The 27,658-nt window shown below is 37.7% G+C and overlaps 1 protein-coding gene across 4 annotated transcripts in view; it reads right to left on the reverse strand.

The window, feature by feature from the left end:
• Positions 1-27,658, reverse strand: part of FRMD4A (FERM domain containing 4A) — an 818,993-nt gene that overhangs the window by 543,980 nt on the left and 247,355 nt on the right. The window contains exon 1 of one of the 4 annotated variants that reach the window (XM_053716491.1): positions 23,799-24,174. The exons of the other annotated variants lie outside the window; for them this stretch is intronic. Within the exon in view, the coding sequence (XP_053572466.1) occupies positions 23,799-23,987 (189 nt within the window). The 5' untranslated portion in view covers positions 23,988-24,174. Of the gene's footprint in view, positions 1-23,798; positions 24,175-27,658 lie in introns of those variants that run through there. 4 annotated transcript variants of the gene reach the window in all.

Raw genomic sequence — 27,658 nt, forward strand, 5'->3', positions numbered from 1 at the left:
ATAAGGTCATTTTTATAATACAAACTTTATACTGCTGTTGCAAAAGGTCATATTTTGGGGTCACCGCGAAACCTAGATTTTGATGGCAAATAAGAACCTGAAGACACATTTAGTCTGCCTCTATTTCCTTATGGAGTGTAAGCTTAATTCATTGTTAGATATTGACGGCAGATAAGAGCCATAGGCCCAGCAAGTCTGCCCGACCTTACCTAACAGTATAAACTTATCTAGTTCGTAGGATAGCCCTATGCTTGTCCCATGCATTTTTAAAGTCCCCCACAGTGTTTGTTGCTACTACCTCTTGAGGAAGTTTATTCCATAAATCAATCACTCTTTCTGTAAAGAAGTGCTTCCTCAAATTACTTCTGAATCTACTACCCTTTAGCTTGAGCTCATGACCCCTTGTTCTTGAATTTTCCATTTTATGTAAAATACCCACAGCCTCAGTTTTACTAAACCCTTTAATGTACTTGAAAGTTGCTATCATATCACCTCTTTCCCTTCTCTCCTCTAAGCTATACATATTTAGGTCAATGAGCCTATCCTGGTAAGTTTTATTTTTTAGACCATGTACCATTTTGGTAGCCCTCCTTTGCACAGATTCAAGTTTGTTAATATCCTTCTGAAGATATGGTCTCCAGAACTGCACACAATACTCAAGATGAGGCCTAACTAATGATCTATAAAGTGGCATAAGAACCTTACTATTTCTGCTGCAAATACCTCTACCAATACATCCAAGCATTCTGCTTGCCTTACTCGCTGCATTACTACATTGTTTACTAAGTTTTAAATCATCTGAAATAATAATTCCCAAGTCCTGTTCCTCGTCTGTAACAGTCAGTAAAGTGTCATTGAGTCTGTAATTAACATTTGGATTTTTCTTCCCTAAATGCATTATTTTACACTTTGCTGTGTTAAACTTTAGACCCCAGTCGTTTGTCCAATCCTCCAATTGTTGTATATCACTTCTCATTTTGTCTACCCCCCCTGGAACATCCACTCTGTTGCAAATTTTTGTATCATCTGCAAAGAGACATACTTTCCCCTGTAGCCCTTTGCTGATATCGCAGATAAATATGTTAAACAAAACAGGCCCCAGAACTGACCCCTGAGGAACACCACTAGTAACAGCCCCCTCTGCTGAATGAACTCCATTTACTAAGACACTTTGTTTTCTGTCCTTAAGCCAGCATTCCACCCAGTTCACAATTTTTGAATCTAGACCAAGGAGATATAGTTTGTGAATAAGTTTATTGTGTGGGACGGTGTCAAATGCTTTGCTGAAATCTAGATATGCTACATCAACTGCTCCTCCCTTGTCTAATACTTTTGTTACATAATCAAAGAAGTCAATTAGATTAGTCTGACATGATCTCCCTGAAGTAAAACCATGCTGATTTTGGTCCTCTAAATTGTTTGTCTTTATGTAAGTCATAATTCTTTCTTTTAAGAGGCTTTCCATTAATTTCCCTACTACTGAAGTTAAACTAACTGGCCTGTAGTTGCCAGATTCTTCTCTACTGCCCTTTTTATGAAGGGGTATTACATTTGCTATTCTCCAATCATCTGGGACAGCTCCTGTTAATAGTGACTGATTAAACAGATCAGTCAATGGGACAGTTAGCACTGATCGAAGTTCTTTTAAAACCCTTGGATGAATATTATCAGGACCCACTGCCTTTGTAACATTTATTTTTGATAATGCTAACAAAACCTCATCCTCTGTAAAAAGATTACTGTTAAGTTTGTTTCTATTTTGCGTAGCATCCCTTAATGTAGACATTGTATCTTCACAATCTTTAGTGAAAACAGAACAGAAGTAATCATTGAGACAGTCTGCAATCTGCTTATCTCCTTCTATTATTCTACCATCAACTGATTTCAATTTTACTATTCCTACCTTATTTTTTCTTCTTTCACTGATATATCTAAAGAATGTTTTGTCCCCATGTTTTACTGACTGTGCTATCTTCTCTTCTGCATGAGCTTTAACCTTCCTAATTAACTGCTTAGTCTTTTTTTGTTGGAGTCTCCATATTTTCATATCATCATCTGCTTGTGTGTGTCTGTAATTTTTATAAGCTATCTTTTTTGTCTTTACAGCATGTGCTACTTCTTTGGAAAACCAAATTGGTTTCCGCTTTCTTTTACTTTTACAGACATGTCTAATACAGTGTGCGGTTGCATCTAAAATGGCACCTTTCACAAATTCCCACTGTTCTTGAACCCCTGTAATAAGAGTTTTCCCCTTTAAATAGTTCTTTAGGTATTCTCCCATTAATGAAAAATCTGCCGTCCTAAAGTCTAAAACTTTTGTTTTAGTCTGGGTGGACAGTTCCTGAACATGAATACTAAACCAAACAGATTGATGATCACTGGATCCTAAGTTAGGACAGCCTTATGCTTAATTCATTGTTAGGACAGCCTTATACTAATCATTCTTGAATATCCTTGCAGTATTTGTAATTATGGTTGCCATCTTTAGCTCAGGCCAAACCCCAAAACTCTTGCGTGTACACACACTATATATAATAGCACATAAACACAAACTCGCACATAGATATTCACACTCTCACACACTCTCTATTTCGCAGACACACTCTCTCACACCTGCTCACTAATACACACTCACACTCTCACACACATTCAAACACACTAACACACACATACTCTCTCACACACAAACACACACACACACACAAAGAAACTAGTGCTCTCTCTCTCTCTCTCTCACACACACACTTTTTCACGCACACTTTTTCACACACAGACTCACATAGATAGACACTGAAAAGCACAAAGACACACACTCGTTCACTCACTCAGACACCGTCCCACACTCACACACACAAGAGGGATATAACTGTAGGCACGTGCAGTATGCTGCAAATGAACAGTGTCACCTTTTTGGCTGTGGATGTTTCCCACCAAACCCTGACATTTGCATGTCCAGGCCTTACTCAGCTTCAAACCAGACACACAAATGGAAACCCAAACTGTCCGGGTCATTGCCACACAAGTGTCAACCCTATTTGTAATTAGCATGTATTCTGAAAGTCTAATTTCACACCACTGTCAAGATCGTGATTCTAGTGAGTTAAATGATTTCCTACCTAATATACTGTATATGACCTGATAAAAGTATTGAAAAGTATTGAAGACATTTGCTAACCTTGGTTATGAAAATATTTTCTTATTTACCATAAAAGGTGTGTGATCTGCCCAATATTTAGGGGACATGGATTTAATTTATAATGACTTAAGTATATGTTAAATAATTTAAATAGTTAGGGGCCGAATTATCAAGCTCCGAATGGAGCTTGATGCCCCTGTTTCCCCTCAAGCCTTCAGGCTCGCCGGAAACAGCAGTTATGAAGCAGTGGTCTAAAGACCGCTGCTCCATAACTTGTCTGACTGCTCTGAGGTTGCGGACATCAATCCGCCCGATCCTATACATTGCACAAGCAATGATTTATCGATGTGCAGCGGACATGATATGCTACATTGTATCATGTCCGCTCGCACTTTCATAAATCAGCCCCCTAGCCTCAAGTTTTAACATTTTAGCAACTGTGGCTCCCAGTTTCTGGGATTTGTCAATCTCTATCTTCTACATATGCATTTAAGCAACTATATGATCACAAAACTCCTCAATAGGACTCTCCACAAACAGGTACACACAATAGCTATGTTTTATGTTTAAAATGAAAAACTCTCTGACTATCACTTAGATGAAATCAAAATAGGACATACTATATCCACAGGTAATACGTCTGTCTGAACAGAACCTGTTGAGGATTGATGCTGAGAATGTTTTAATGTCCAAGATGATAAAAAATATCCTGAACATAGATAAATATACCTATGACGTGTGTGTGTATGAGTGTGAGTGTTCTCAAGTAGCTGGACAGCAATCTATAAACTCATTTGATCTTGATATATCTGTATAATATATTTAACCATTTGTCTACAAGGATAACCTGCATTTAAATTACACTGCACACATTTTGGAGAACGTAGGTGTTAAAGGGACATTCCGGTCAAAATTTAAATGCACAAATATGAATAGAAACATATTTGCAATATACATATATTGATAAAAATGCTTCTACTAAACATTATCACTGTTTTAGTATTAACATTTTTTTCTGCATGTGTATGTGAAGCATATTCTCAGGGCACCAGCATTTTAAATACTGCAGCTGCTTAGAGCACCAGTGGGGCTTGTATCATGTTAGCAATTAACAAATTGAGTCATTGCCAGATGGTACAACCACCTTAGGCTCTCTGAGCAAGTGCAGCGTTTAAAATACTCGTACACAGTGCATACTTTTAAATACTGTTTTGAAACAGCTATAGCTTTTATTAGAAGCATTTTTGCTAATACAATTATATTGCAAAAATCCTTCTAATCAAAACTAAAATGTGGATTCCAATTTTGGCTAGAATGTCCCTTTAAATGCACAATATTTAGTAGTCTTGTGAAGATCCTTCCTTAAAACGTGTTACCTTGATGAAAAGGGGTTTCTTCTTTTACAGCAGTGATGCCTTTGGTGCTTTCAGACAAAGCAAAGAAGACATTTTTCAACAAGATATATAATTTTTCTCATAATTAAAAAATAAAACGCTCTCTACAATCCGGCTTCATGATTTATAGTGAGCATGTAATGTTAAACAAATTTCCAATTTACGTGCATGTATCTTTAGAAGTCTTTGGGGCCCATTTAACAAGCTCCGTAGGGAGCTTGTGGGCTCGTGTTTCTGGCGAGTCTTCAGACTCGCCAGAAATACAAGTTATGGAGCTGCGTCTAAAGACCGCTGCTCCATAACCCTATCCGCAGGTCGCCAGAAATCAACCCGATCGAGTACGATCAGGTTGATTGACACCCCCCTGCTGGCGGCCGATTGGCCACGAGTCTGCAGGGGGCGGCATTGCACCAGCAGCTCTTGTGAGCTGCTGGTGCAATGCTGAATACGGAGAGCGTATTGCTCTCCGCATTCAGCGAGGTCTTGTGGACCTGATCTGCAGTGTCGGATCAGGTCCGCAAGACCTTTCTTAAATAGGGGCCTATGTCGGGAGTATGTGCAACTATGTATAACAAAATAACACTGCTATAAGCATTATTGCAAACACTGCTACCAGATGGCTAAAGATATGTGCACGCTCCTGATCCCACCAAGGAATCATCTTTAAGAAAGGATGTGAAGAGAACTAAGTGCAAATGATAATGCAAGTAAATTGGAAAGTAGATTAAAGTTTCATGCTCTATCCAATCCATTTAAGTTTAATTTTGACTTTACTGTCCCTTTAACAGTTAAAGGGTTTCATGAAATGAAGAGTTTTAAATCTAAACATTTATCCACAGTGTATCTTTATTCCATTTTAGAAACACTGGATTATTTGGGAGTTTTTGCAGGAAACATGTGAACTGTTTTATACTGATGACTAAAAAAGTGTATTAATTTGTTTGCAGTAATTTCTGCATGGCATTCTTCTCTTGTTACTTTGCTGACTCGAACACAACTGAATATCTATCAAGTAACCAGATAAATTACAAGTATAAGCAGAAATCATTATGCTGACGGTTTTTAGAGAGGTTGAAACAGTTGTCTGTGGGTAGACCTGGTGGTTCATATACTAATTTCCAGAGCAGTGTTCTATTTGCAGAAATGGAACATTTGATTACTGTGAGTGATTCTTGGAGAATACACGTTATGTATTTCATTTGCATGACCCATGAACAGAATTTCATAATTGAAATGAAAACATATGGAACATTATCTGCTAAAGACATGTAGATGATCAAATAAATCTATTTGTTTGTTATACATAATTACAGACACAGTAAGAATACATACTATGGCTTCCTATCAAAGAGCATCTGGTTTGTTGAAACTCTAAATACAACAGAGTAAAAATAATACAGGGCAGTCCAAGTAATGTGAAATGGGAAAGCAGCCTCAGGACTCGTGCTCACGCTGTCCTCAGTTCAACCGCAGCTTCCTCCCTCCGCTTGCTTGCTTACAGCCCCATGGGAAGACACAACACATCCACAAATCCTAGTTACAAGATATACTACTTACAGTCTATAATACAACAAGCTCATTTTTAAAAGAATTTGCAGCACAGGTAAGAAGCACTTTAGAAACGGTTAACATACAGATCCTTACTAACTGACTTTAATAACATTTTGGGACTTATTAAAAAAAGTGAAAGAGATATGAAAACCATAATTTGTCATGGTTCAGATATAGGGGCCGATTTATCAATACCCCTGTCTTAAGACCGCTGCTTCTTAACTCGTCCGCTGCCTCTGAGGCTGCGGACATCAATCCGCCTGATTGCATACGATCGGGTTGATTGACACCCCCTGCTAGCGGCCGGGGGCGGCATTGTATGCTGTTGGCTGTCATCGATGTCTGGTGGACATGATACGCAACAGCGTATCATGTCCGCCAGACATTGATAAATTGGCCCCATAGCATACAAATTTAAACAACTTTCCAATTTACTTGTATTATCAATTTTGCATTATTCTTTTTTCCTTTTAACTTTCTTTTTTATTGAGGTAAAGATTTGGCATACAAACGAGGGATTGCAGCAATAGATAACATAACTTTTAAGCGTACTCAAAATAAGATACATCGTATGGGTTACATATTATAGTTATTTTGTGCTAACACTAATAACAATCTACTTAAAAAGAGAAACAATACATCAGCATGCCAATGCGCAAATTGAAACCTTCATATCTTTCTGCAAGACCACACTTGGGCCATAGATCAAAATGTAAAACATAACAGTAACTGAAGGTTGTATCAAATGTAGTAGACCACCTATGGGTCCCATTATCTTAACCTCAAGTTTTTTAACATATATTTTTCTTAGGAGGAAGATTCTGGACAAGAATTCAACAGTACAATACACATTAGCCAAATACAGGAAATGTTAGAATTCCTTTTTATCCGGATAACTAATCTGTAACCTCCAATCTTAATTGTCTGATCACTTCTTAATTTTACCGGAACAGTAGAATATGGTCTCTAGTCCTTGACCCATTTTGAACTGTCCCTTAATCTAGATCTTGTGTTCATCTACCTTATCTAATTCTTGAGTCCGTCTTGACCTTATATTCTAATTATGCAGATCCTTCCCTATCTACTCTGACCTATACTCAAGATTTCTCACCACAGTTCTAAAAATAATATATTATTACAGCTTAGGGAAGAAGGGGGGGGGGGGAAGACAGAGAGAAAGAGAGAGAGAGAAAAAAAAAAAAAAAAAAAAAAAAAAAGCAGCCCCCCCGGGGAGATACCCTCACTAGAGAGCTGCCGGTGAATTCCATTCTGCTTGTATATGAGTGTTAGTCCTGCCTTAGCGACTATGTGCCCAGCATGACGGTAATGAGCCGTCTAGGATTAATTCTAGGAAAGGTATAGAATCTTGGAAAGGCGAGAGAATATACTGTTGGGCAATTGTCGATTCTCCCTGGATATACTTTTTCCATTTCTTAAAAAATTAAAAAGACCTGTTTATCTGCTCCTTTGTCTAATTCTACAATCTCTATCAAGATCTGGTTTCTCAAGGCGTTTGTGAATTCGGTAATTGAGGGAGCCTCTCTATGCTTCCACCCTTTACATAACTGGTTCCTTGCAATCAAGATTACTAAATTGATGAGAAGTCTGTCTCCAATGTTTTGTGATGGATACAAAAAGAATATATGTTCTGCCACTAGTTCTAGCTTGTCTCTAACTTTTCTGTTCATCCAGTATTGGATTTTGCTCCAGTATTGCGAAATTTTCGGGCAAGACCAGAAATAGTGCAGCAAATCCGCATTTACTTTATGGCATTTAGGGCACATAACCTGTGATTGGGACCACTTAGCAATTCTGGCTGGGGTTAAATAAAAATTGTTTATTACCTTAGCCTGTGATTCTCTCAAATTGATTCTCCCTGTGGCTTCTTTTGCTCTGGCAATGCTATCCATTATATCCTTATCTAGGAGTTCAGGAAAGAAAAGTACATATCTCTGTTTACATTGGTTGATGTGGAGTTCACCTTCCTTACTCATTATCTGTTGATACCAGTACGATAAGGCTCTAGCACCTGCTTTGTACAAAGATATCCCTGCCTCGATTTCTAATTGCGCCCAATGTTTACTAAACCTTGTGTCATAGTCGTTTATAAAATGGCGGATCTGTAAATATGCATAGAAGTGCTGGGATGGTAGACTGTATTCCCGTGCAAGGTGCTCAAATGTCCTGATGTGCCCGGTGAGTGGATCTTTAAGCTGTGATACATATGTCAGGGCTTTGGTTTCCCATATTTGAAATATACTATTGCAGTGTCCTGGTGGAAAAACTGGGTTCCCAGTAATCGGGAGTAGTCTAGAAGTCTGAAACTCTATCCCCAGTATTTTACAGTATCTCTGCCAGGCGATCACTACATTTGCAAATGTTACTAATCTAGTTATATTACTTGGTAGATTTCTATATGGGCAGTGCAATACTGCCTGTAGGTTGAAGGGTTTAATTAATTCTGTTTCATATTCAAAATAGGTAACATGGTCTGATTTGCTAAGCCAGTCCACCCCGAATTTAGCCAAGGAGACCATATTGTAATATTTTATATTTGGACATGAAAAGCCTCCAAACCGCTTATCCTGGGTCAGTTTATTGAGGGCAATACGTGAAGTCTTTTTCCCCCAAATAAAAAAAGCACAGGCCTTGTTATAATTATCAATGTCTTTTTTGTGTAATAAAAGTGGTAAATTCTGTAGTAAGAAAAGAAATTTTGGGAAGATAATAGTCTTGATGACGTTAATACGGGCTGAAATGGATAGATAGTATAGATTCCATCTTGCGAGATCGTGTTGCAGATTATGAAAAGGATCTTTGAAATTGAGCTGATACCAGGATGCTGGGTTCTTACTGATCTTAATGCCAAGGTAGTTAATGCTCTGTACTTCTTTAAAATTGTCAGAGTAGCTAAATCTGTTTTTCCTGATCCAGAGAATTTCTGATTTACTAATATTTATCTTATATCCAGAAAAGGAACTGAAAATATTTAGTATTTTCATAAAGCATGGTATAGAATGCTTTGTATTTTGTAGGAATATTAATAAATCATCTGCATAAAGTGTCACAGACACCTTCTGATTACCCACCAAGATTGGTGGGAGAGTTTTCCTAAGATATATAGCGAGGGGTTCCAATGCAATGTCGAATAATATTGGCGAAAGCGGGCAACCCTGTCGTGTTCCTTTGCCTAGAGTAATGCTTTGTGATAATTCACCATTAATGAGAAGTTGAGACCTGGGTTTTTTATACACTAACCCGATCAAATCGACCAGGGCGCCGGAGAAACCAAACTTCTTCAATGAATTTATTAGGTGGTCCCAGATAATTGAATCAAAAGCCTTCTCGGCGTCCACAGTGAGTAAGGCTATGTCTTCCCCCTGAGTTCTCTTTCCGGCGTCCTGGTCGATCCGATGGAGATAGTCCACTGTGGTAAGAACTCTGCGCATGTTTCTGACTGCATTTCTTCCTGCAATAAATCCTGCCTGGTCGGGATGGATAATATCTGTAATAAATTTTTTTAACCTGTCTGCGATAAGGGACATTAATATTTTGTAGTCTTGGTTAAGAAGCGAAATCGGACGGTATGACGCAACGTTGGTTGGGTCCTTCGCTTTCTTGTGAATTAAAGTTACTACAGAGTCAGAGAAATAGACTGATTTCATGTCTTTCTGCAAGTAATACTGATTAAAAAGTCTATTTAGGGTGCCCACTATTTCTGACGCCGTAATTTTGTAAAACTCTGCCGTAAGACCGTCCGGCCCTGCAGCTTTGCCAAGTTTGGAGTTTTTTTTATGGTTTCTAGTATTTCTGTTTCAGTAATAGGTGCATTAATTATCTGTAACGCTTCTCGCGATATTTGGGGGACATCTAAACCCAGCCAGAATTGCTCTTTTTGCTTCTCGTTCACGACTTCCCTTGCATATAAATTACTATAATACTCAAAGAATATCTTGCTGATTTCCTCTTTGTTACTAAAGAGTTTCCCCTCAGACCTGATTGAGAAAATCTGATTAGATTTTTTCCTAAATTTAACCAACCTTGCCAGATGTTTAGCCGATATACCCTGACTTCCCTGAAATGACGCCCTATTCCTCAGTTCTTCATATGCCCCGACCTTAATTAGATAGTGTTCTCTATCCGTTCTTGCTGCTTTGTAAGAGTCCCAATTCTCTTTATTGGGTGTTCTGAGGTATTTTGCGTATTTATTTTTAAGCTGGTTTGATAATTGTAACTCTCTTGCTTTCTTTTCTTTATTTCTTTTAATCATATAGGCTCTTATTTCCCCCCTCATGACCGCTTTCCCAGCTTCCCAGAACACCTCAACTTTGTTTATGTAATCCCGGTTTTGTGTGGAGTATTCTCCCCATCTTTGCTGCAACCAATTTACAAATTTTACATTTTTGTACATATATTGAGGAAAACGAAATGTGTTCGAGGTTTTTTTGGAGAGGGTACTCCACACAATTCTTAAGCCAATTATCGCATGATCCGACAAAATAATCTCTGAGATGTGTGACTCTATGTTGTTTCTCATAATATAATCATCAACCAAAAACATATCGATTCGGGAGAAATTTTTGTGCGCACCTGATTCGCATGTGAATTCCTGAGTGTCTGGATGTTGGATTCGCCAGGCATCGTGAAGTTTTAGCATACGTGCAAACCTCTGCAGATATTTGGCTTCCCTATTATTGGATGCTCTACTCCTGAATCTATGCCTATCTAGCTCAGGGCACATAGTGCTATTAAAGTCTCCTGCTACTATCAAGTTCTGTCCAATATATGGGGATATAACTTTAGTCAGTTTCTCCCAGAACTGGGAGTCCCAACTATTCGGGGCATATAGATTACACAATGTCCAGATCTTTTGGTCTATTTTCAGTTGCAGTACTATATATCTCCCCCCTGGATCCAGTTCTTGCTTGATTATCGTGTATGCTAGATCCCTGCCCAACATAATTGCTACGCCTTTTTTGCGTTTTTCGCAAGGTGTGGCGATTATTTCAGCTATCCAATTTGTTTTTAACTTTCCTATCTCTACCTTCTTAAGATGTAATTCCTGGAGTAAAATAATGTCTGGATGTTGTTTTTTTGCTAACTTGAGAACATTCTTGCGTTTACTTGGAGATGTTATTCCCCCTACATTCCAGGAAATTATATTTAATGAATTACTCATTCATTGTAACTCTAAACAACTTGTGTGAAGTACTTAAATAAAAAAAAAAAAAAAAAAAAAAAAGAGTGAAAGATAGAAAGCCAGTCCCTCCCCCCCTTACCCATTAACCCTATCCAAATCACCTTTTTCGTCTCCAGGGCCATCGATTACCCTGCTCTTTGAAAACTGCTTAAACGTCTATGTTATTGTCTCTGCAAAACTCCTTAGCCTCTTCAATTGTGTTTAATGCAATGACGCCATCCATGCCCAGTACCGTGATTTTTGCTGGGTACTTCATAGTTGCCTTCAGCCCTGCCTTTATTAGGCCAGAGCAGAATGGCGCCATTGCACGTCTTTTTGTCGAGGTTTCTATTGAGTAATCCTGAAATAACAGAATCTGTTTGGTATCTATGGTGAGTGTCTGGGTCTGTCTGTATTTCTGCATGATTTTAACTTTGTCTTGGAAGTTTAAATATTTTATCATGACCATTCTTGGTCGCGTGCTGCCATCTTTTGGCTGTCTGATCATGCCTACCCTATGTGCTCTCTCTACCTGTATTCCTCCCTCTGCAACTTGTATGCCTAGTAGATTGGGTAAAGTTTGGGAGCTAAATAGTAGGAGATCTTTAAACTCTCTGGACTCTGGTAGTCCTATGACACGCACGTTACTCCTCCTAGACCTATCTTCTAAGTCCTCAATCTTGGCTTTTAGTGCTTTTATCTCTTCTGAGTGCGTGTCAATAGCAGATTCCTGATTAAAATGTCTGTCCTCAATACAGGAGATTCGATTTTCTACTTCTACCAGTCTACTTGAAAATTGCTTTATTTCGCTTGAGATCTCTGAGATCTCGCCCTTAATTATTTCAAATTGCGGCAGAATTAAGTCTGCCAATTGATTCGTAGTAAGTTGTTTTTCCAGATTCGGATCTGGACTTCTAAAAGAAACTTCTTGTAGATTTTCCTGTAGGGGTTTTTGTTTTTTATCCCTCCTCGGAGGCATAGCTGGGGATTTATTTTTGGGATTTGTGATATATTTCTCCATTTATTATGTAAATGCCAATTTCCCTGATTATCCACTAAAATGGAAAAGAGTGGCTACTGTACACTGCTACTATGTCCCTTTTGGGGTTTGATAATTGACCCTCTCTGGTCTGTGACATGGCCTTTTTGTCCGAGCAGGTTCTTTTAGTATTCTAGTTGCTCAACCGAAATTGCTTTTATAAGAGAGAGAAACAGGATCTAAGTTAGGATGTCAGTTTGTCCTTTTACACATTCATATACAGTAGGACACAAGACTGACCGGAATTGCTATTACCAAAAAACTATATACAATACAGCTCCAGTCTTTCATAGAGACACAGTTTCATATCCTCAAAATATGAACAGTAGGTGGCTTAGATTCACTTATAACAGAATATACACAGAGAAATTTTAAGCTATATAGACATACAACACAGCTCCGCTCTTTGGATTCTTGTATGATATTTAGACCAATACTTTTGGCAGCTTATTGTATGTCCCTATAGTCAAAATCTATTCAGATCATACAGTACAGATTTACAATATATGAAAGTGCGGGCCTCTTAGTCTCTTATAAGAGATAACAAGATATAAATTGTCGCACTCTGACTTAATGCTATACTCCTTATTCCTGAAGAAAAAATCAGGGGGGAATCCGGGAACCAATAACCTGACTGCTTAGAATTCAGAGGTGACCTTATAAAATATATAATATATATTATTCAATGCTGACGAATCTTAATAGTCAGATTCTAAGCCTTCCACAGTTATAAATTATGTCATCAGTATTTCAAATTAAGATATCAGTTACCACTTACTTATAGTTGTTATTAATTATATATACTAATATTGCTCAGTGAAAAAGCTGACTATTGCAAGTTGCTCCTACAGTACACAATAACTCAGTATCACTGTGATTTGCAAGTTGTAAATAGGGTAAACAACATCCAGGCAGGAGCTAAGAAAAAGATAAAATAAATTAGCTTGCAAATTGTTTCAACATGTCACTTTAAGGATAACAGTTCGAGCAAATACACTCAATGTTTCAAATTTAATTGATAACCCAATTTCAGTCCATATACTTTTGGCTCTTGCAGTACAGTTGAGTCTTTTTCAACATAAGGAAGACTATAATTTGGTACCGCAGCCTTTAAGAAGTGATATACATGACGACATAATGAATATTAAAAGTACTTGCGCTTTTTGGACATTTCTGAGAAGTCAGCGTATCTTTCACAACAGGGAGATTTTGGATCCGCTCCTCTGGCCGCCTTGCTTTACCACCAGCTATCGCAGAGCTATGTTTTATACTCTACTCTTGACCGAGAGGCAGATTGTTCAGCTTGGGTATTTGATTAAGTATTGCTCGGGTAAAAGCCTCCAACAACCTGCGTTAGTAGATCACCGGGTTTCAGACCGTCTGGGGGCGATGCAGATGTAAATCTGGTCAGCTTACAGGTCCGGTCAGCCTCCCTCTAGTCCGAAGATGTTTGTGTTTGTTCCCTTAGTAGGTAGCAGCAGATTTCAAACCAAGGGCAGTGAGATACTTCACTCTCTCCGCCGTCCTAGGAGCCCAGGAGTCCCGACAAATAGACTATGCTGTGCGCTGGTTCAGCTTTAGACTCCAAGCAGCAACGCTGCCCTCATTAGCCTTCAGTTGAATTTTAGTGCCTAGGGTAGCGCTCTCACCCCTTCGATGCCAGCTGGACCGGTTCCAAAAGACCCCGTGCACTGGGGATTTATGCCTCCACCAAGAGAGGCGGCGCCGCGCGCTGCGGCCCAGATTCGTCAGCTGAAGGTGAGCTCCCGATATGCTAGTCTGGGATGGCAGTCTTGCAAGAACCTTGCGGGTAGAGGATAGCAAGTTTCCAGCGGCCTGCTTCCGCAAGCAGCAAGTCCCTTCTTATTTGCTTTCGGCTTAGTGGTTTGACGGACTCTGCGGTAGTGGCTCTGGCTAGGGAGCCTCAGGCAGCTATACTAGACTTCCCCGTCTTACCCCTTACAGCAGTGGGGTAGTGTCCTAGGGAGTATACCAGGTACTCCAGCAACGGACTGTGACGGCGGCTTGGTCTTTCGCGAGCTCCTTCGGGCAGCACGCCAGATTCGCGTGCTCCGTCTAGCTCCAATTTTGCATTATTCTATTGGTATCCTTTGCTGAAGCAGCAGCAGTGCACTATGGGGTGCTTTCTGAATATTGTGTTAGCCAATGACAAGAAGCATATATAAGCGCAGCCACCTAGGTAGGCATAAGGAGCACTACATGGCAGCAAATAGTGTTGCCATCTAGTGCTCTTGCAAATGAATACCAGTCTTGCAAAACTGCTGCCATATAGTGCTCCAAACATGTGCACACTCTTGAGCTTATGTCTCTGTTTTTCAATAAAGGATACCGAGAACTAAGAAAATTAGATAATTAGATAGTTTGGGTTTCATGTCCCTTTAAGGACAAACAAAATGATGATTCGCTAGGTTTAGAGATTACATCACGGGTTGACAAATCTGTATATTGCTGATCCCTTAATAGTGGGTAGTGATGCTAATAGGTTACCTGTGCACAATTAACCCGTTGTGCTCCAAAACCGTAGAGATATGTGTGCATGTCATTTTGAACAGGGGCATTATCAGTATAGTAGGAATGTGTGTTTCTTGAATTATTGTTTTTATTAATTTTTATTAGCGTAAAAGTGCAGATTACTCATTTTTTAAAGAATTTATGATTTAAATTGACAACATAATAATCGTTAAGAAATGTTTTAATTAAATATAAAAACCATAAAGCACTGATTACTGTTTGGCCGGACAGACGACTGTTGGGAGACATCATCCATTACCTTTAATTTAATGCAAGTGTAACTTTTTTTTTTATTTGAATGTTGTTTTATGTATTTTTTTAATCTAGCAGCGCCATTCTAATACCCCGCAAAGTTTTTTTTGTTTTTTTTTTGTGAGCTAACGGTTTGAAATTGTTCTCCAATGGGAGCTCTAGTTACAAAAAAATTCTGGCCATCCAGAGCGCCGGGTATTAGAATAGCACAGTTACAGCAAATACGGGACCTGATTTTAAAACATGTAAAGTTTACTATCACTTTCAGATAGCTGCATTTGTAGTTATACATAATTATTAATTTATAGATATAAGAGATCACTTATTGAGAACTAGATTACAGTGGCTAAAAGTGCTAATTTTCTTACATTTTATATATATACTGTATATATACTCACAGTTCTGATCCAGCACTCCTATTTGCCAAAATCAAAAACAACTTTCAGGGTGCACTTCAACCTTCACTTATATTGTTATCCTTTAATCGATTAATCGGTTTATATGTACTGTATATATATATATATATATATATATATATATATATATATATACAAAAACAATATATAAACTTGTCTAAATCGCAAACAAAAATAAAAATAACACAAAACAATGTGATGGTGCACAAAAGGATATGCTGTGAGGAACTTAGTCCCAGATTAATTACTTGCAGATTATTTAAATGATGATACCTCCAAAGAGAAAAGAGAAAAACTGCAAATGGTGAAGTCCTGCAATGCACTATGGCATAAGAAATGAAGGGTTAATGTACTCACATGCTCTAGTGCTTAACATCAAGTTCTAGATTTAAAGGCTCTTAGAAACTCCAAATGGAGACACAGAAGTGGATCTCAAACGGATAATGTTAAAACTATTTATTAATAAAAAGTGATATCACCAGGCTTTAAAAGAGATGAAACCATAGCAAGAACCTCCGCTACCATAGACCATAAGTTGCGGTTTGTTTGGTTCAGAAGATAAGTCTCCGCCCTTTTGGTGATTGTTTGGGGGGTTTATTAAGTAATTTTAGCTGTGGAATTCAATAAGTGAGAAATAGGTAAATTTGTTGTATAGGGCCATTTTTCGCCAAAGCAATAATGAAAAAAAGAGCTGCCAATAAACAAAGAAAATGGCTGATTGTGATCACATCGAAAAGGCCATATCTGCATCCATTAACAAAATGCTGATCATACACAATAGATTGTGATCAACTCCATACTAAGCAAAGGACAATAACGCAAAATGTACATTGTCTAATTCATTAGAATACATCATTTCAACTTTACAACGTTCCTATAAGTGCTAAATTGCTAAAGATCTGCACATAAAAGTTTTAAGCCCATTTAAAATTATTTTTGTTAGCATACACCTATTGAAAATCCAGTTAGGCACAGATACTAACAAGCTCCTGCGCTGATCTAGCAATGATTGTATAGAATATGAAACATTAACACTGTATAAAAGGTTGTCATAAGTTTCTATCAAAAGATTGATTTTCTTTTGCTATTTTAAATTTCCTATCAAATGAACTACTCCTGGCTTTCCTCTGTTCCACAAGTCTTCTATTGCTGTAACCAGTACCTACATTTGTCCTCAGAGTTTTACACAACACAGAAACATAGAATCACAGTATGTTGAAGAACCTAAAGACCTTGGCATCTATTAATCAAAGCGTCAACTGACTTGCATTCGACGGCACCAATACGCTTGCCTAAGATCGCCTAACATCGCTACCGCGGACCTGAATACGTTCTCCAAAATTATCAAAAAAGATGTCAAAAAGTCGCGCACCAAGTACGGTGCGATGAGCAGCGGACTGTTGTTAACTAACAGTCATCGATCTCGCTGCTCTTCGGCTTTTTTACAGCTTTCTTGGTACTCTGTCACTAAACACCCACACTATACTATACTGTTTACCCCTATACCGCCGCTCCCGGAGCCCACCGCAACTCTAATAAATGTATTAACCCCTAAACCGCCGCTCACGGACCCCGCCACAACTAAATAAAGTGTTTAACCCCTAAACCACCACTCCCGGACCCTGCCGCAACGAAATACATTTATCAACCCCTTAACCGCCGCTCCCAGAGCCCACCGCCACCTACATTATATTTATTAACCCCAAATCTGCCCCCCTACACCGCCGCCACCTACCTACATTTATTAACCCCTAATCTGTCGCCCCCAATGGCGCCGACACTATATTAAATTTATTAACCACTAAACCTGAGTCTAACCCTAACACCCCCTAACTTAAATATAATTAAAAGAAATCTAAATAAATATTACTATCATTAAATAAATTATTCCTATTTAAAACTAAATACTTACCTGTAAAATAAACCCTAAAATAGCTACAATATAACTAATAGTTACATTGTAGCTATCTTAGGGTTTATATTTATTTTACAGGCAACTTTGAATTTATTTTAACTAGGTAGAATAGTTATTAAATAGTTATTAACTATTTAATAACTTCCTAGTTAAAATAAATACAAATATACCTGTAAAATAAAACCTAACCTAAGTTACAATTACACCTAACACTACACTATAATTAAAAAAATTCCCTAAACTAAATACAATTAAATACAATTAAAATAAATTATCTAAAGTACAAAAACAAACAAACACTAAATTACTGAAAATAATAAACAAAGTACAAGATTTTTAAACTAATTACACCTAATCTAATCTAAAGGGCCTTTTGCAGGGCATTGCCCCAAAGTAATCAGCTCTTTTACCTGTAAAAAAAAAAATTACAACATTAAAACCCACCACCCACACAACCAACCCTACTCTAAAACCCACCCAATCCCCCCTTAAAAAAACTTAACACTAACCCCTTGAAGATCACCCTACCTTGAGAAGTCTTCACCCAACCGGGCCAAAGTCCTCAACGAAGCCGGCAGAAGTGGTCCTCCAGACGGGCAGAAGTCTTCACCCAGGCGGCATCTTGTATCTTCATCCATCCGGCGCGGAATGGGTCCATCTTCAAGACATCCGACGCGGAGCATCCTCTTCTTTCGACGGCGACTGAAGAATGAAGGTTCCTTTAAGTGACGTCATCCAAGATGGCGTCCCTTCAATTCCGATTGGCTGATAGAATTCTATCAGCCAATCGGAATTAAGGTAGGAAAAATCCTATTGGCTGATACAATCAGCCAATAGGATTGAAGTTCAATCCTATTGGCTGATACAATCAGCCAATAGGATTGAGCTTGCATTATATTGGCTGTTCCAATCAGCCAATAGAATGCGAGCTCAATCCTATTTGCTGATTGCATCAGCCAATAGGATTTTTCCCAACTTAATTCCGATTGGCTGATAGAATTCTATCAGCCAATCGGAATTGAAGGGACGCCATCTTGGATGACGTCACTTAAAGGAACCTTCATTCTTCAGTCGCCGTCGAAAGAAGAGGATGCTCCGCGTCGGATGTCTTGAAGATGGACCCGCTCCGCGCCGGATGGATGAAGATAGAAGATGCCGTCTGGATGAAGACTTCTGCCCATCTGGAGGACCACTTCTGCCCGTCTGGAGGACCACTTCTGCCGGCTTCGTTGAGGACTTCAGCCCGGTTGGGTGAAGACTTCTCAAGGTAGGGTGATCTTCAAGGGGTTAGTGTTAGGTTTTTTTAAGGGGGGATTGGGTGGGTTTTAGATTAGGGTTGGTTGCGTAGGTGGTGGGTTTTAATGTTGGGGGGGGTGTAAAAATTTTTTTACAGGTAAAAGAGCGGATTACTTTGGGGCTTGTAATTTAGTGTAGGGTAGGGCTTTTTTATTTTGGGGGGGCTTTTTATTTTTTTAGGGGGATTAGATTAGGTGTAATTAGTTTAAAAATCTTGTACTTTGTTTATTATTTTCTGTAATTTAGTGTTTGGTTTTATTTGTACTTTAGATAATTTATTTTAATTAAATTTTTTTGTATTTAATTGTATTTAGTTTAGGGAATTTATTTAATTATAGTGTAGTGTTAGGTGTAATTGTAACTTAGGTTAGGTTTTATTTTACAGGTATATATGTATTTATTTTAACTAGGAAGTTATTAAATAGTTAATAACTATTTAATAACTATTCTACCTAGTTAAAATAAATACAAAGTTGCCTGTAAAATAAATATAAACCCTAAGATAGCTACAATGTAACTATTAGTTATATTGTAGCTATTTTAGGGTTTATTTTACAGGTAAGTATTTAGTTTTAAATAGGAAAAATGTATTTAATGATAGTAATATTTATTTAGATTTATTTAAATTATATTTAAGTTAGGGGGTGTTAGGGTTAGACTTAGGTTTAAGGGTTAATAAATTTAATATAGTGGCGGCGACGTTGGGGGCGGCAGATTAGGGTTAATAAATTTAGGTAGGTGGCGGCGGTGTAGGGGGGGCAGATTAGGGGTTAATAAGTATAATGTAGGTAGCGGTGGGCTCCGGGAGCGGCGGTTTAGGGGTTAATAAGTTTATTTAGTTGCGGCGGGGTCCGGGAGCGGAGGGATAGGGGTTAATAACTTTTATTTAGGTGCTGCTGGTGTAGGGAAGGCAGATTAGGGGTTAATAAGTATAATGTAGGTGGTGGCGGTGTAGGGGGGGCAGATTAGGGGTGTTTAGACTTGGGGTACATGTTAGGGTGTTAGGTGTAAACATTCCCATAGGAATCAATGGGATATCGGGCAGCAGCGAACATAAGCTTTCGCTGCTTTCCGACTCCCAGTGATTCCTATGGCATCTGCCGCCTCCAGGGTGGCGGATTGAAAACCAGGTACGCTGGGCTGGAATAGTGGCGAGAATACCAGGTAGATATTTGATAACAAAACGAATTTGCTTTCGGAACGTCTGTTGTGACGTAAGCATCGATCTGTGTCGGACTGAGTCCGGCGGATCGTATGTTACGTCACAAAATTCTACTTTTGCCGGTTTGTAGGGTTTGATAACTAAGGCGAATCAGGCTCACCACCAATACGCTGCGGAATTCCAGCGTATTTGGGGTTGATGGCTTGATAAATAGATGCCCATACATATAAGTGTATATCGTTAAATTGGTGGCTGGGTATCTGAGACTCAGGAGGTTGAGTTGGATCTGTTACCATTTTGTAGACACGGTCATGTCAGGAGGGGCAGGGTTAAAAGGGAATAGTGGGCGGGATCATGTGGATGTCTGGGTGATTGGTGGAGGCGTGAGCGGTTTGTGGGTGTGTCCAGGTGGTCTGTGGGCAGGATTAAGGGAAATTTTGCATATTAGGAGATATGGCTTCAGGGGGACAGAGCTCAGTCACTCTCTGTCACTCTCCAATCAGTATAGTTGGGAGGTTATCTACTACTAGCCCTATTAAAGTTATGTCAATCCCAAAAATTAAACTTGCAAGCTTTAAGCATAGTTTCTATTGCTACTGTAAACTGAACTCTCCCTAGATTTTAATGGAGATACCTGTTATCACCAGTTTACAATAGCAATGGGAACTATAGTTCTTAGTTGTTGAGATAGCTCAGGTGATTTAAAGTTAACGCTTGCAGTAACTCTGGCTTGCAGGTCTGAACCTTGTAGGAAAGCTTTACCATTTGTAATTCCTTGTTTGATATGCTGAGAACCAAATATTTCTATCATACACACGAATTAAACTGATATTGAAATTAACAAGAATTGTATGTTTGTTCAAACTGATACTGGAGTATCAATTACTCAATGGCTGTTAAGGACAATTTCATCAGTTTAATTAAAGGTGGTGGGCTCCATGCCTTGAAAGGCCGATATCCTCTTTTAAATGCAACACACAGAAAAGTAACTTTAATATCTCTTTACATTGGGCAATAAGGGCTTTAATATCTCAGCTGCCAGTTATTGGGTAAACTGAGTTCTGCTGGAAAGAAAAGCAATATAAACCTAAATACTATTGATATAATTAACGAAAATAACAAAAAACTAACACACAATATGCCTTTGCCAGTTCACATAATAGTTATTTCCAAAATCACACACATTTTACATTTTATGGCTAACTCCTACTTGTTTTTATATTAACCGTCACAATAAAGACTTACAGAAAAAACTTTAAAGTGTCTGTGACTAAATGAAACATAACAATTGGTCCCTACATATTCCCAAACAATCAATAACATTCTCCCAGGCAATTATAAATAATATTATAGATTTATTTTAACATATAAAATCCTTAAAATTCTATAACATTTAAACAATTGCACCAGAAACCTTTTTTTCCCATTGTGCTTTACTGTCACTTGCTACAACTAAAGGGCCAGTCTAGTCAAAATTAAACTTTCATGATTTAGATAGGGCATGCAATCTTAAACAACTTTCCAATTTTTTTTTATTATCAATTTTGCTTTGTTCTCTTGGTATTCTTTTTTTAAAGTTAAACCTAGGTAGGCTCATATGCTTATTTCTAAGCATTTGAAGGATGCCTCTTATCTCAATGTATTTTGAGGGTTTTTTACAGCTAGACAGCTAAAATTGTGCTCACCCCTCCCCTGTGGAATTATTTATAAGTCAGCACTGATTTGCTAAAATGTATGTACGTCAAAAGAACTGAAATAAGGGGGCAGTCTGCAGAGGCTTAGATACAAGGTAATCACATAAGTAAAAAACATATTAATATAACTGTGTTGGTTATGCAAAACAGGGGAATGGGTAATAAAGGGGTTATCTATAGTTTAAAATAATAACAATTCTGGAGTAGACTGTCCCTTTAAATATTAATATCATTGAAATCTGCCACTCATAAATTATTTAAAATCCCCATTTTTTTTACTGTTTCTTTGTGAGCAATGTTACATGATACCGTGTGCATTAGAGCCATTTATGTGTATTTAGATGTAATGTTTGTGCTATAACCACAAGGTAGGATTTCATTTTTTCCCCCTAAATTACTTTCCTGGCACTGGGCAGGTGTTAGAAAACATTAAAACATCAAACACAATTATCTGGTGTAGGGTTCCCTTTTGTTTTTACCTTCTTGTTACATTATAAGGAATATCATATACTAGCCAAAAAAAGCACTTGGTCTTAAAGTATCACAGAACGCCAGCTCCAGTAACATAAAACCACACTTTGTATAATGACATTCTTCTATACAATGACTTTCTAGATGAGATAATGAATGTAACAAGTAAGAAAATTACCCCCCCCCCCCCAAAGAGATAAACAAGATTTTTCATCCCTTCTGAATAAGATAACTTGAAATTTGCAATGTGTCAGTTATGGTACAATTATACATGTGTTTGCTATAATCAATAACTACAAGGATCCAAAATTCATAACCACAACACACAATACAATTTTAATCTGCGGTGCTAAAATCTGTAGACTGTAAGCTCTTTTCTACCAAGTTTCCTGTATCTCTATAACTTTTTTGTCATGAATCAGTGTCTGTGCACTTTACAAATAATCATAATAATATTGTAAGTCAACTAGGTGCACATGTATAGCAGTTATTGTATATAGAAATACCATTATATTCAATATTTATTTTTAAGAAAACTGGCTGAAATAAAGTTAAAATTTCTTCTTAAGGGATATGAAACCCAAAAGTTCTCTTTTGTGATTTCCGAGAGGCCATAAGATTTTCAAAAAAATTCCAATTTACTTCTATTTTATGATGTGCTTTATTCCCGTGATATTCTGTGTTGAAGAGATACCTAGGTAGGAATCTGGAGCACTAAATGGCAGGAAACAGTGCTGCCCTCTAGTGCTCTTACAAATAGATAACGTTCTTGCAAAACTGCTGCCATATAGTGCTCTAGACACATGCATACTCTTGAGCTGACATCCCTGCTATTCAACAAAAGATACCAATTGAACAAAGACATTTTGATAATAAAAATACATTAGAAAGTTGTTTAAAATTGCCTGTTCTATCTGAATCAAGAAAGAAAAAAAATGAGGTTTCATGTCCCTTCAAACATTATAATTCACAAGCGATTATTTGGAAGGGAATACTGATACTTTTCAGATAACAAGTCACATTGTAATTTTTTTTCAAAGGGCTGATGCGACATATAAAAACTATTAATACCATACATATTATATATACAGTATATATATAGTATTAATTGCTTTTAGATTTGCTTATCAACCCTTTAAGTGAAATAAAAATTGACAATGTGACTTAAGTGGTTAACCAAAATATATATATATACAATCTCCATGCTTTGTCTTGCACAAGTGCCTTTATCTGCCTGATAAAGTTAAGCACTGAAGCTCCCGTTATTATACAGACCCAAACACACACATATACAAATTTTCCTCTACGTTGCTTTCTCCCGCATCCTCATCAGTACACATTTGCTGTTGGAGGAGCAATACTGCTATTCTAAGATAAAATGCCCCCACTCCGATTCAGACACAGATAACAATATAGTTGTAGAAGTAAGCAGCAAAATAAACTGCATTGGGACCTCATTGTGGCCCCTTTACCTTAGGTCTGTTTAAGACCATTAGCATCTGTTGCCACCAATGGTTTTCTAATGCAGAGATTCTAACAACTTATAGTTTGAAAAGTTGCATTTACCAATGCTAAGAGCTGATAAACTATACATGAATGAATACTTTCTATACAGTGAGAATAGACCATTTCTATGTTATTTCATAAAGCCCATTCATTAAAGTAATAAAGGATCTTACACAAAAGCAATATTGCTATGTTATCTTCCAGCATTTACACAGTTAATAACACTTTAAGTGCAGTTCTCAGAAGTTGACTTACCTGCTCTCCGCTTCTCCTCCTCAGTGATCCATATGGTATTTTAAAAAAAAGTCTCCGGGCCCTGCCTGGAGTAACGGCCGTCTGCAGCACCATCTCTGTGGGTGAGTCTGCCTGAGCACAGGGTCTCTGCACACAGCTTGGAGAAATCCTTCCCCTACAATGATTTGCAGACTCCTCCAGTTTTCTCATATATCAAAAGACACTGAGCTAGTTATACTTTAGGGACCTTATGCACAATCAAGATGTGGCTTGTCTTTAGAATGGGAGGGGGGTATACACAGTGTCTAAAAAGCATGTTTTAAGTAGCAAATCTCTGACTTCCTCTAGGTTTCCCCTGCATACTTTTCCCAGCAGGACTAGAATGCAACAGAGTCAAAAGAATTTAGCTTGCAGGGAGCGTGTTCCAAAAACGTCACTCCTTGTAGCTACAGATGGTAACCAGGTCACTTGTCTAATCAAAGCTCTATCAGACTTATTGTACACATGTCATGTGACTACTGCCCCCCCCCACTCTATTGGAGTGCAGTACTGTAAATCACATGACCACGGTATAAAGAATATCTGGCATTTGACCATCTGGTGCTGTGATTAATGTTAAATCCGACATGCAGCTTTTACTTGGTTTGGCACACACTGCAGCCTTTCTATATATAGATATTAAAATGCCAACCTGCACTAATGTATCATCAATAAACATGTCTAAAAAAAAAAACGTTTTATTGCCGTAAGATATAATTTGTTACGGAAATGGGAGTTGCAGCAGAGAAATTTAAGTGAAACAGAAGAAAGACTATTTGCAAAAATATTTTTTTTGCAAAATTCAATAACATTCAGTAATTATTTCTATACTATTAAAAGTAATGGTACTGCATTAAAATAGATGAAGTAATCATGTACAGTATATCCTATTTAACATTCACAAGAGTAGGCTTACAAAAAAAGGCGGATACTGACCCAAAGAGCTTACAATCTATTACAGGCACTTATGTCCAGATCACTTTCTAGTTGTAACATTTTAAACTGCTACAACAAAAATCTCAGCTAAAAGGGAAATGAACAAAAAAAAAAGATTTCAGTCATAAAGTTAAAAAAGAAGCAACATATTGTTTTTGCCTATTGCATACTCAGGGATTTATTACTCATTGTATAATATAGATAACTCACCATATGGTCATTGGTGGACAGGTCTGTGAATGTAATTTTATTTAGTACAGGAAAACAGAAAGATTTTGCTCATTACTTTTATATACACACTTTCTGAGGCACCAGCTCCTACTGAGCATCTGTGATTGGCTGATGGCTGTCACATGATACAGGGGGCCAGCAAATGGGGGGGGGGAATACATTTGTAAAAAAAAAAAAAAATCTACTGCTTAGTTGAAATTCAGAGTAAGTGTTATTGCATTGTCTTTTTATTATGCACCTGTTAATTATACAATGCTACTGTATTGAGTGGTCATTTAAGTAGTTTAGATGCAACACAGAAACTTTAAAGTCAAATTAAGCTTTCATGATTCAAACAGCGGACATAAGCAAATATCTGCCTCTTTTCATTGGTTCATCAATGTGATCAGCTAGCTCCCAGTAGTGCATTGTTGCTCCTTCAACAAAGGATCCCAAGAGAATAAAGCACTAATAGTAGAAGTAAACTGTAAAGTTGTTTAAAATAAAATAGTATGCTCTGTCTGGATCATGAAAGAACCCTTTTGTATTTAATGTTCATTTAAAGCCTATGAAAATGATTGTTTTACTGACAATTAAGCTTGTAACTAGAATGTGATCTTGCGCTTAGTGTTTATCCAAGAAAGGTGAAAACTATATAGAACAAACACCTTTAGATGTTATGTTTTCCCACACTGACATCTGGTTGTTTTCTAGAGTTATGCTACATATGTCAGTGGGTATTATATGCAGACCACTTTGGGTTTATAGGAGCTTTGGTACCTTGCATTGCATCCTGTTCCCACAAGCATGTTTTAAATAGGAAACTGCTGTCTCAATCCCCCTACAGTTCACTTCTAGTTCAGCACAGTTTGGTTTCTATAGTATAGAGAAACACATCATAAAGATCAGCAGGAATCAGAACAAAGACTTGTACATACACAGAGTGCAGATACATTTCTTAAGATTTGATTTTGTATTCCTATATTGAGACATTAGTTTAGCAGTGATGGGGTTAAAGAAAACATTAATCTGATGTGGGAAACTTTAAATAGAACAATCATTCCTTGTTCCTAATTGGATCCATATGTGTGTGTAGTCCCCCAAAAGAAAGACAGGAAAAGACGTAAGCTTTTTTTTTTTTAATACGGCTTACAAAGCTTCTTTATAGATCTCATATCATGTTACATTTCTGCATTATAGAAATATCTGTATGGTTTTTCAAGTGCTTAAAGTTGTCTGTTTTGTTTCTAAAAATATAAAATAAATAAAAAATAAAGAACATTTTAGGTGTAATGCTTTGTTAAAGGGAAAAACATGAAAGGCCACACACAGTGCCCTATGGAAATGCTAAGTTTGGTGTTTGTCCAATTTAACTCACATCCTAGTTTAGGTTGTGCATTTGCTTATGTAACTTCTTGCTATTTATACTTATGAATGCCTGTGCTCGCCAAAAGATAAGGCCAATACACGTGGAAGTCAGTAGTTTCTCCAGAAACCATTTCCTTAAGTCCAATCAGTGTTTTGTGGACGGGGCCATAGTAGGAGCAGCTGAGTCATAGACAGGGTATGGGTATCTCATGGGCGAGGCCAGGTAGGTGTGTCTTGGGCGGAGTGGTGGTGGGAAAACACTATACTAGGAGAGACACGCACAGTTGAGAAGGGCACCAGCCATTTAGGAGCACTAAAAGAACTATCCAAATTATTTCCACTACCAAGTTGACTTTCTTCTCTTGGTGTCTTTTGCTGAAAAGCAAGTAGGCAGGCTCAGGAGCATGCACATTTCTGCAGTTCTATATTGCAGCAGTTGTTATACACTTTTGAGTACTAGATGGCAGCATTGTTTGTACAATGCATAACATTGTTAAAACCATTGTTGAAAAACTGCTGCTATATAGTGTTCCAGACATCCATTTTCCTGAGACTACTTACATATGCTCTTCGACAAAGGATACAAAAATAAAAAAAAATTTCGAACTTGTACTATCCATCTGACTCATGAAAGAAAAATGTGAAAAATGTGAGGTTTAAGGTCCCTTTAAGAAAATGAGCTAAGCTAAGATCTCCCATCTTTATACCTGAGGTTATTCTGCATAGACCTCTGGGTGATTGAACTTGGTTATTAAAACGTTTGTGGTGAGTGGTGCATCTGTTTAGCTGATTCTTTCTAAATCATATTTTTCAACCTACACAGAGAAACATGAGTGACATTATATTTCAGTGTAATAAATCTTTATGGCAAGCCATTAATGTCTTCACTGGGGATATGTGGGATTTGCCAACAGGCTGGAACGGATACTATGTAAATGTAGCGCTGGTTGCCGTAGTAAATTCCTTTTGTATTGTTTTCTAGGCATTTGTAAAGTGTCCAATTTTGGTGGAAATAATAGTATATGTACATAGTAAAACATTTTTTTAATGTATAGATTTAAAGGACAGAAAAGTAAAAAATAAACGTTCATTTAGATAGACTGCAATTTGGGGGGAGAAATCAGTTTATTTCTACTACTATATTTGCTTTGTTCTTTTGGTATCCTATGTTGAAGAGTAAACCCAGGTAGGCTCATGAGCAGCAATGCATTACTGTGAGCTAACATACAAGCTCAAGAGTGTGCACGCATCTTTAGCACTCTATGGCTGCAGTGTTTGAAACAATGTTAAACATTGTTGCCATAAGAGTTCTAAAGTTCTAAAGACAC

Source organism: Bombina bombina, chromosome 6 (genome assembly GCF_027579735.1).
Source record: "Bombina bombina isolate aBomBom1 chromosome 6, aBomBom1.pri, whole genome shotgun sequence".
NCBI lineage: Eukaryota > Metazoa > Chordata > Amphibia > Anura > Bombinatoridae > Bombina > Bombina bombina.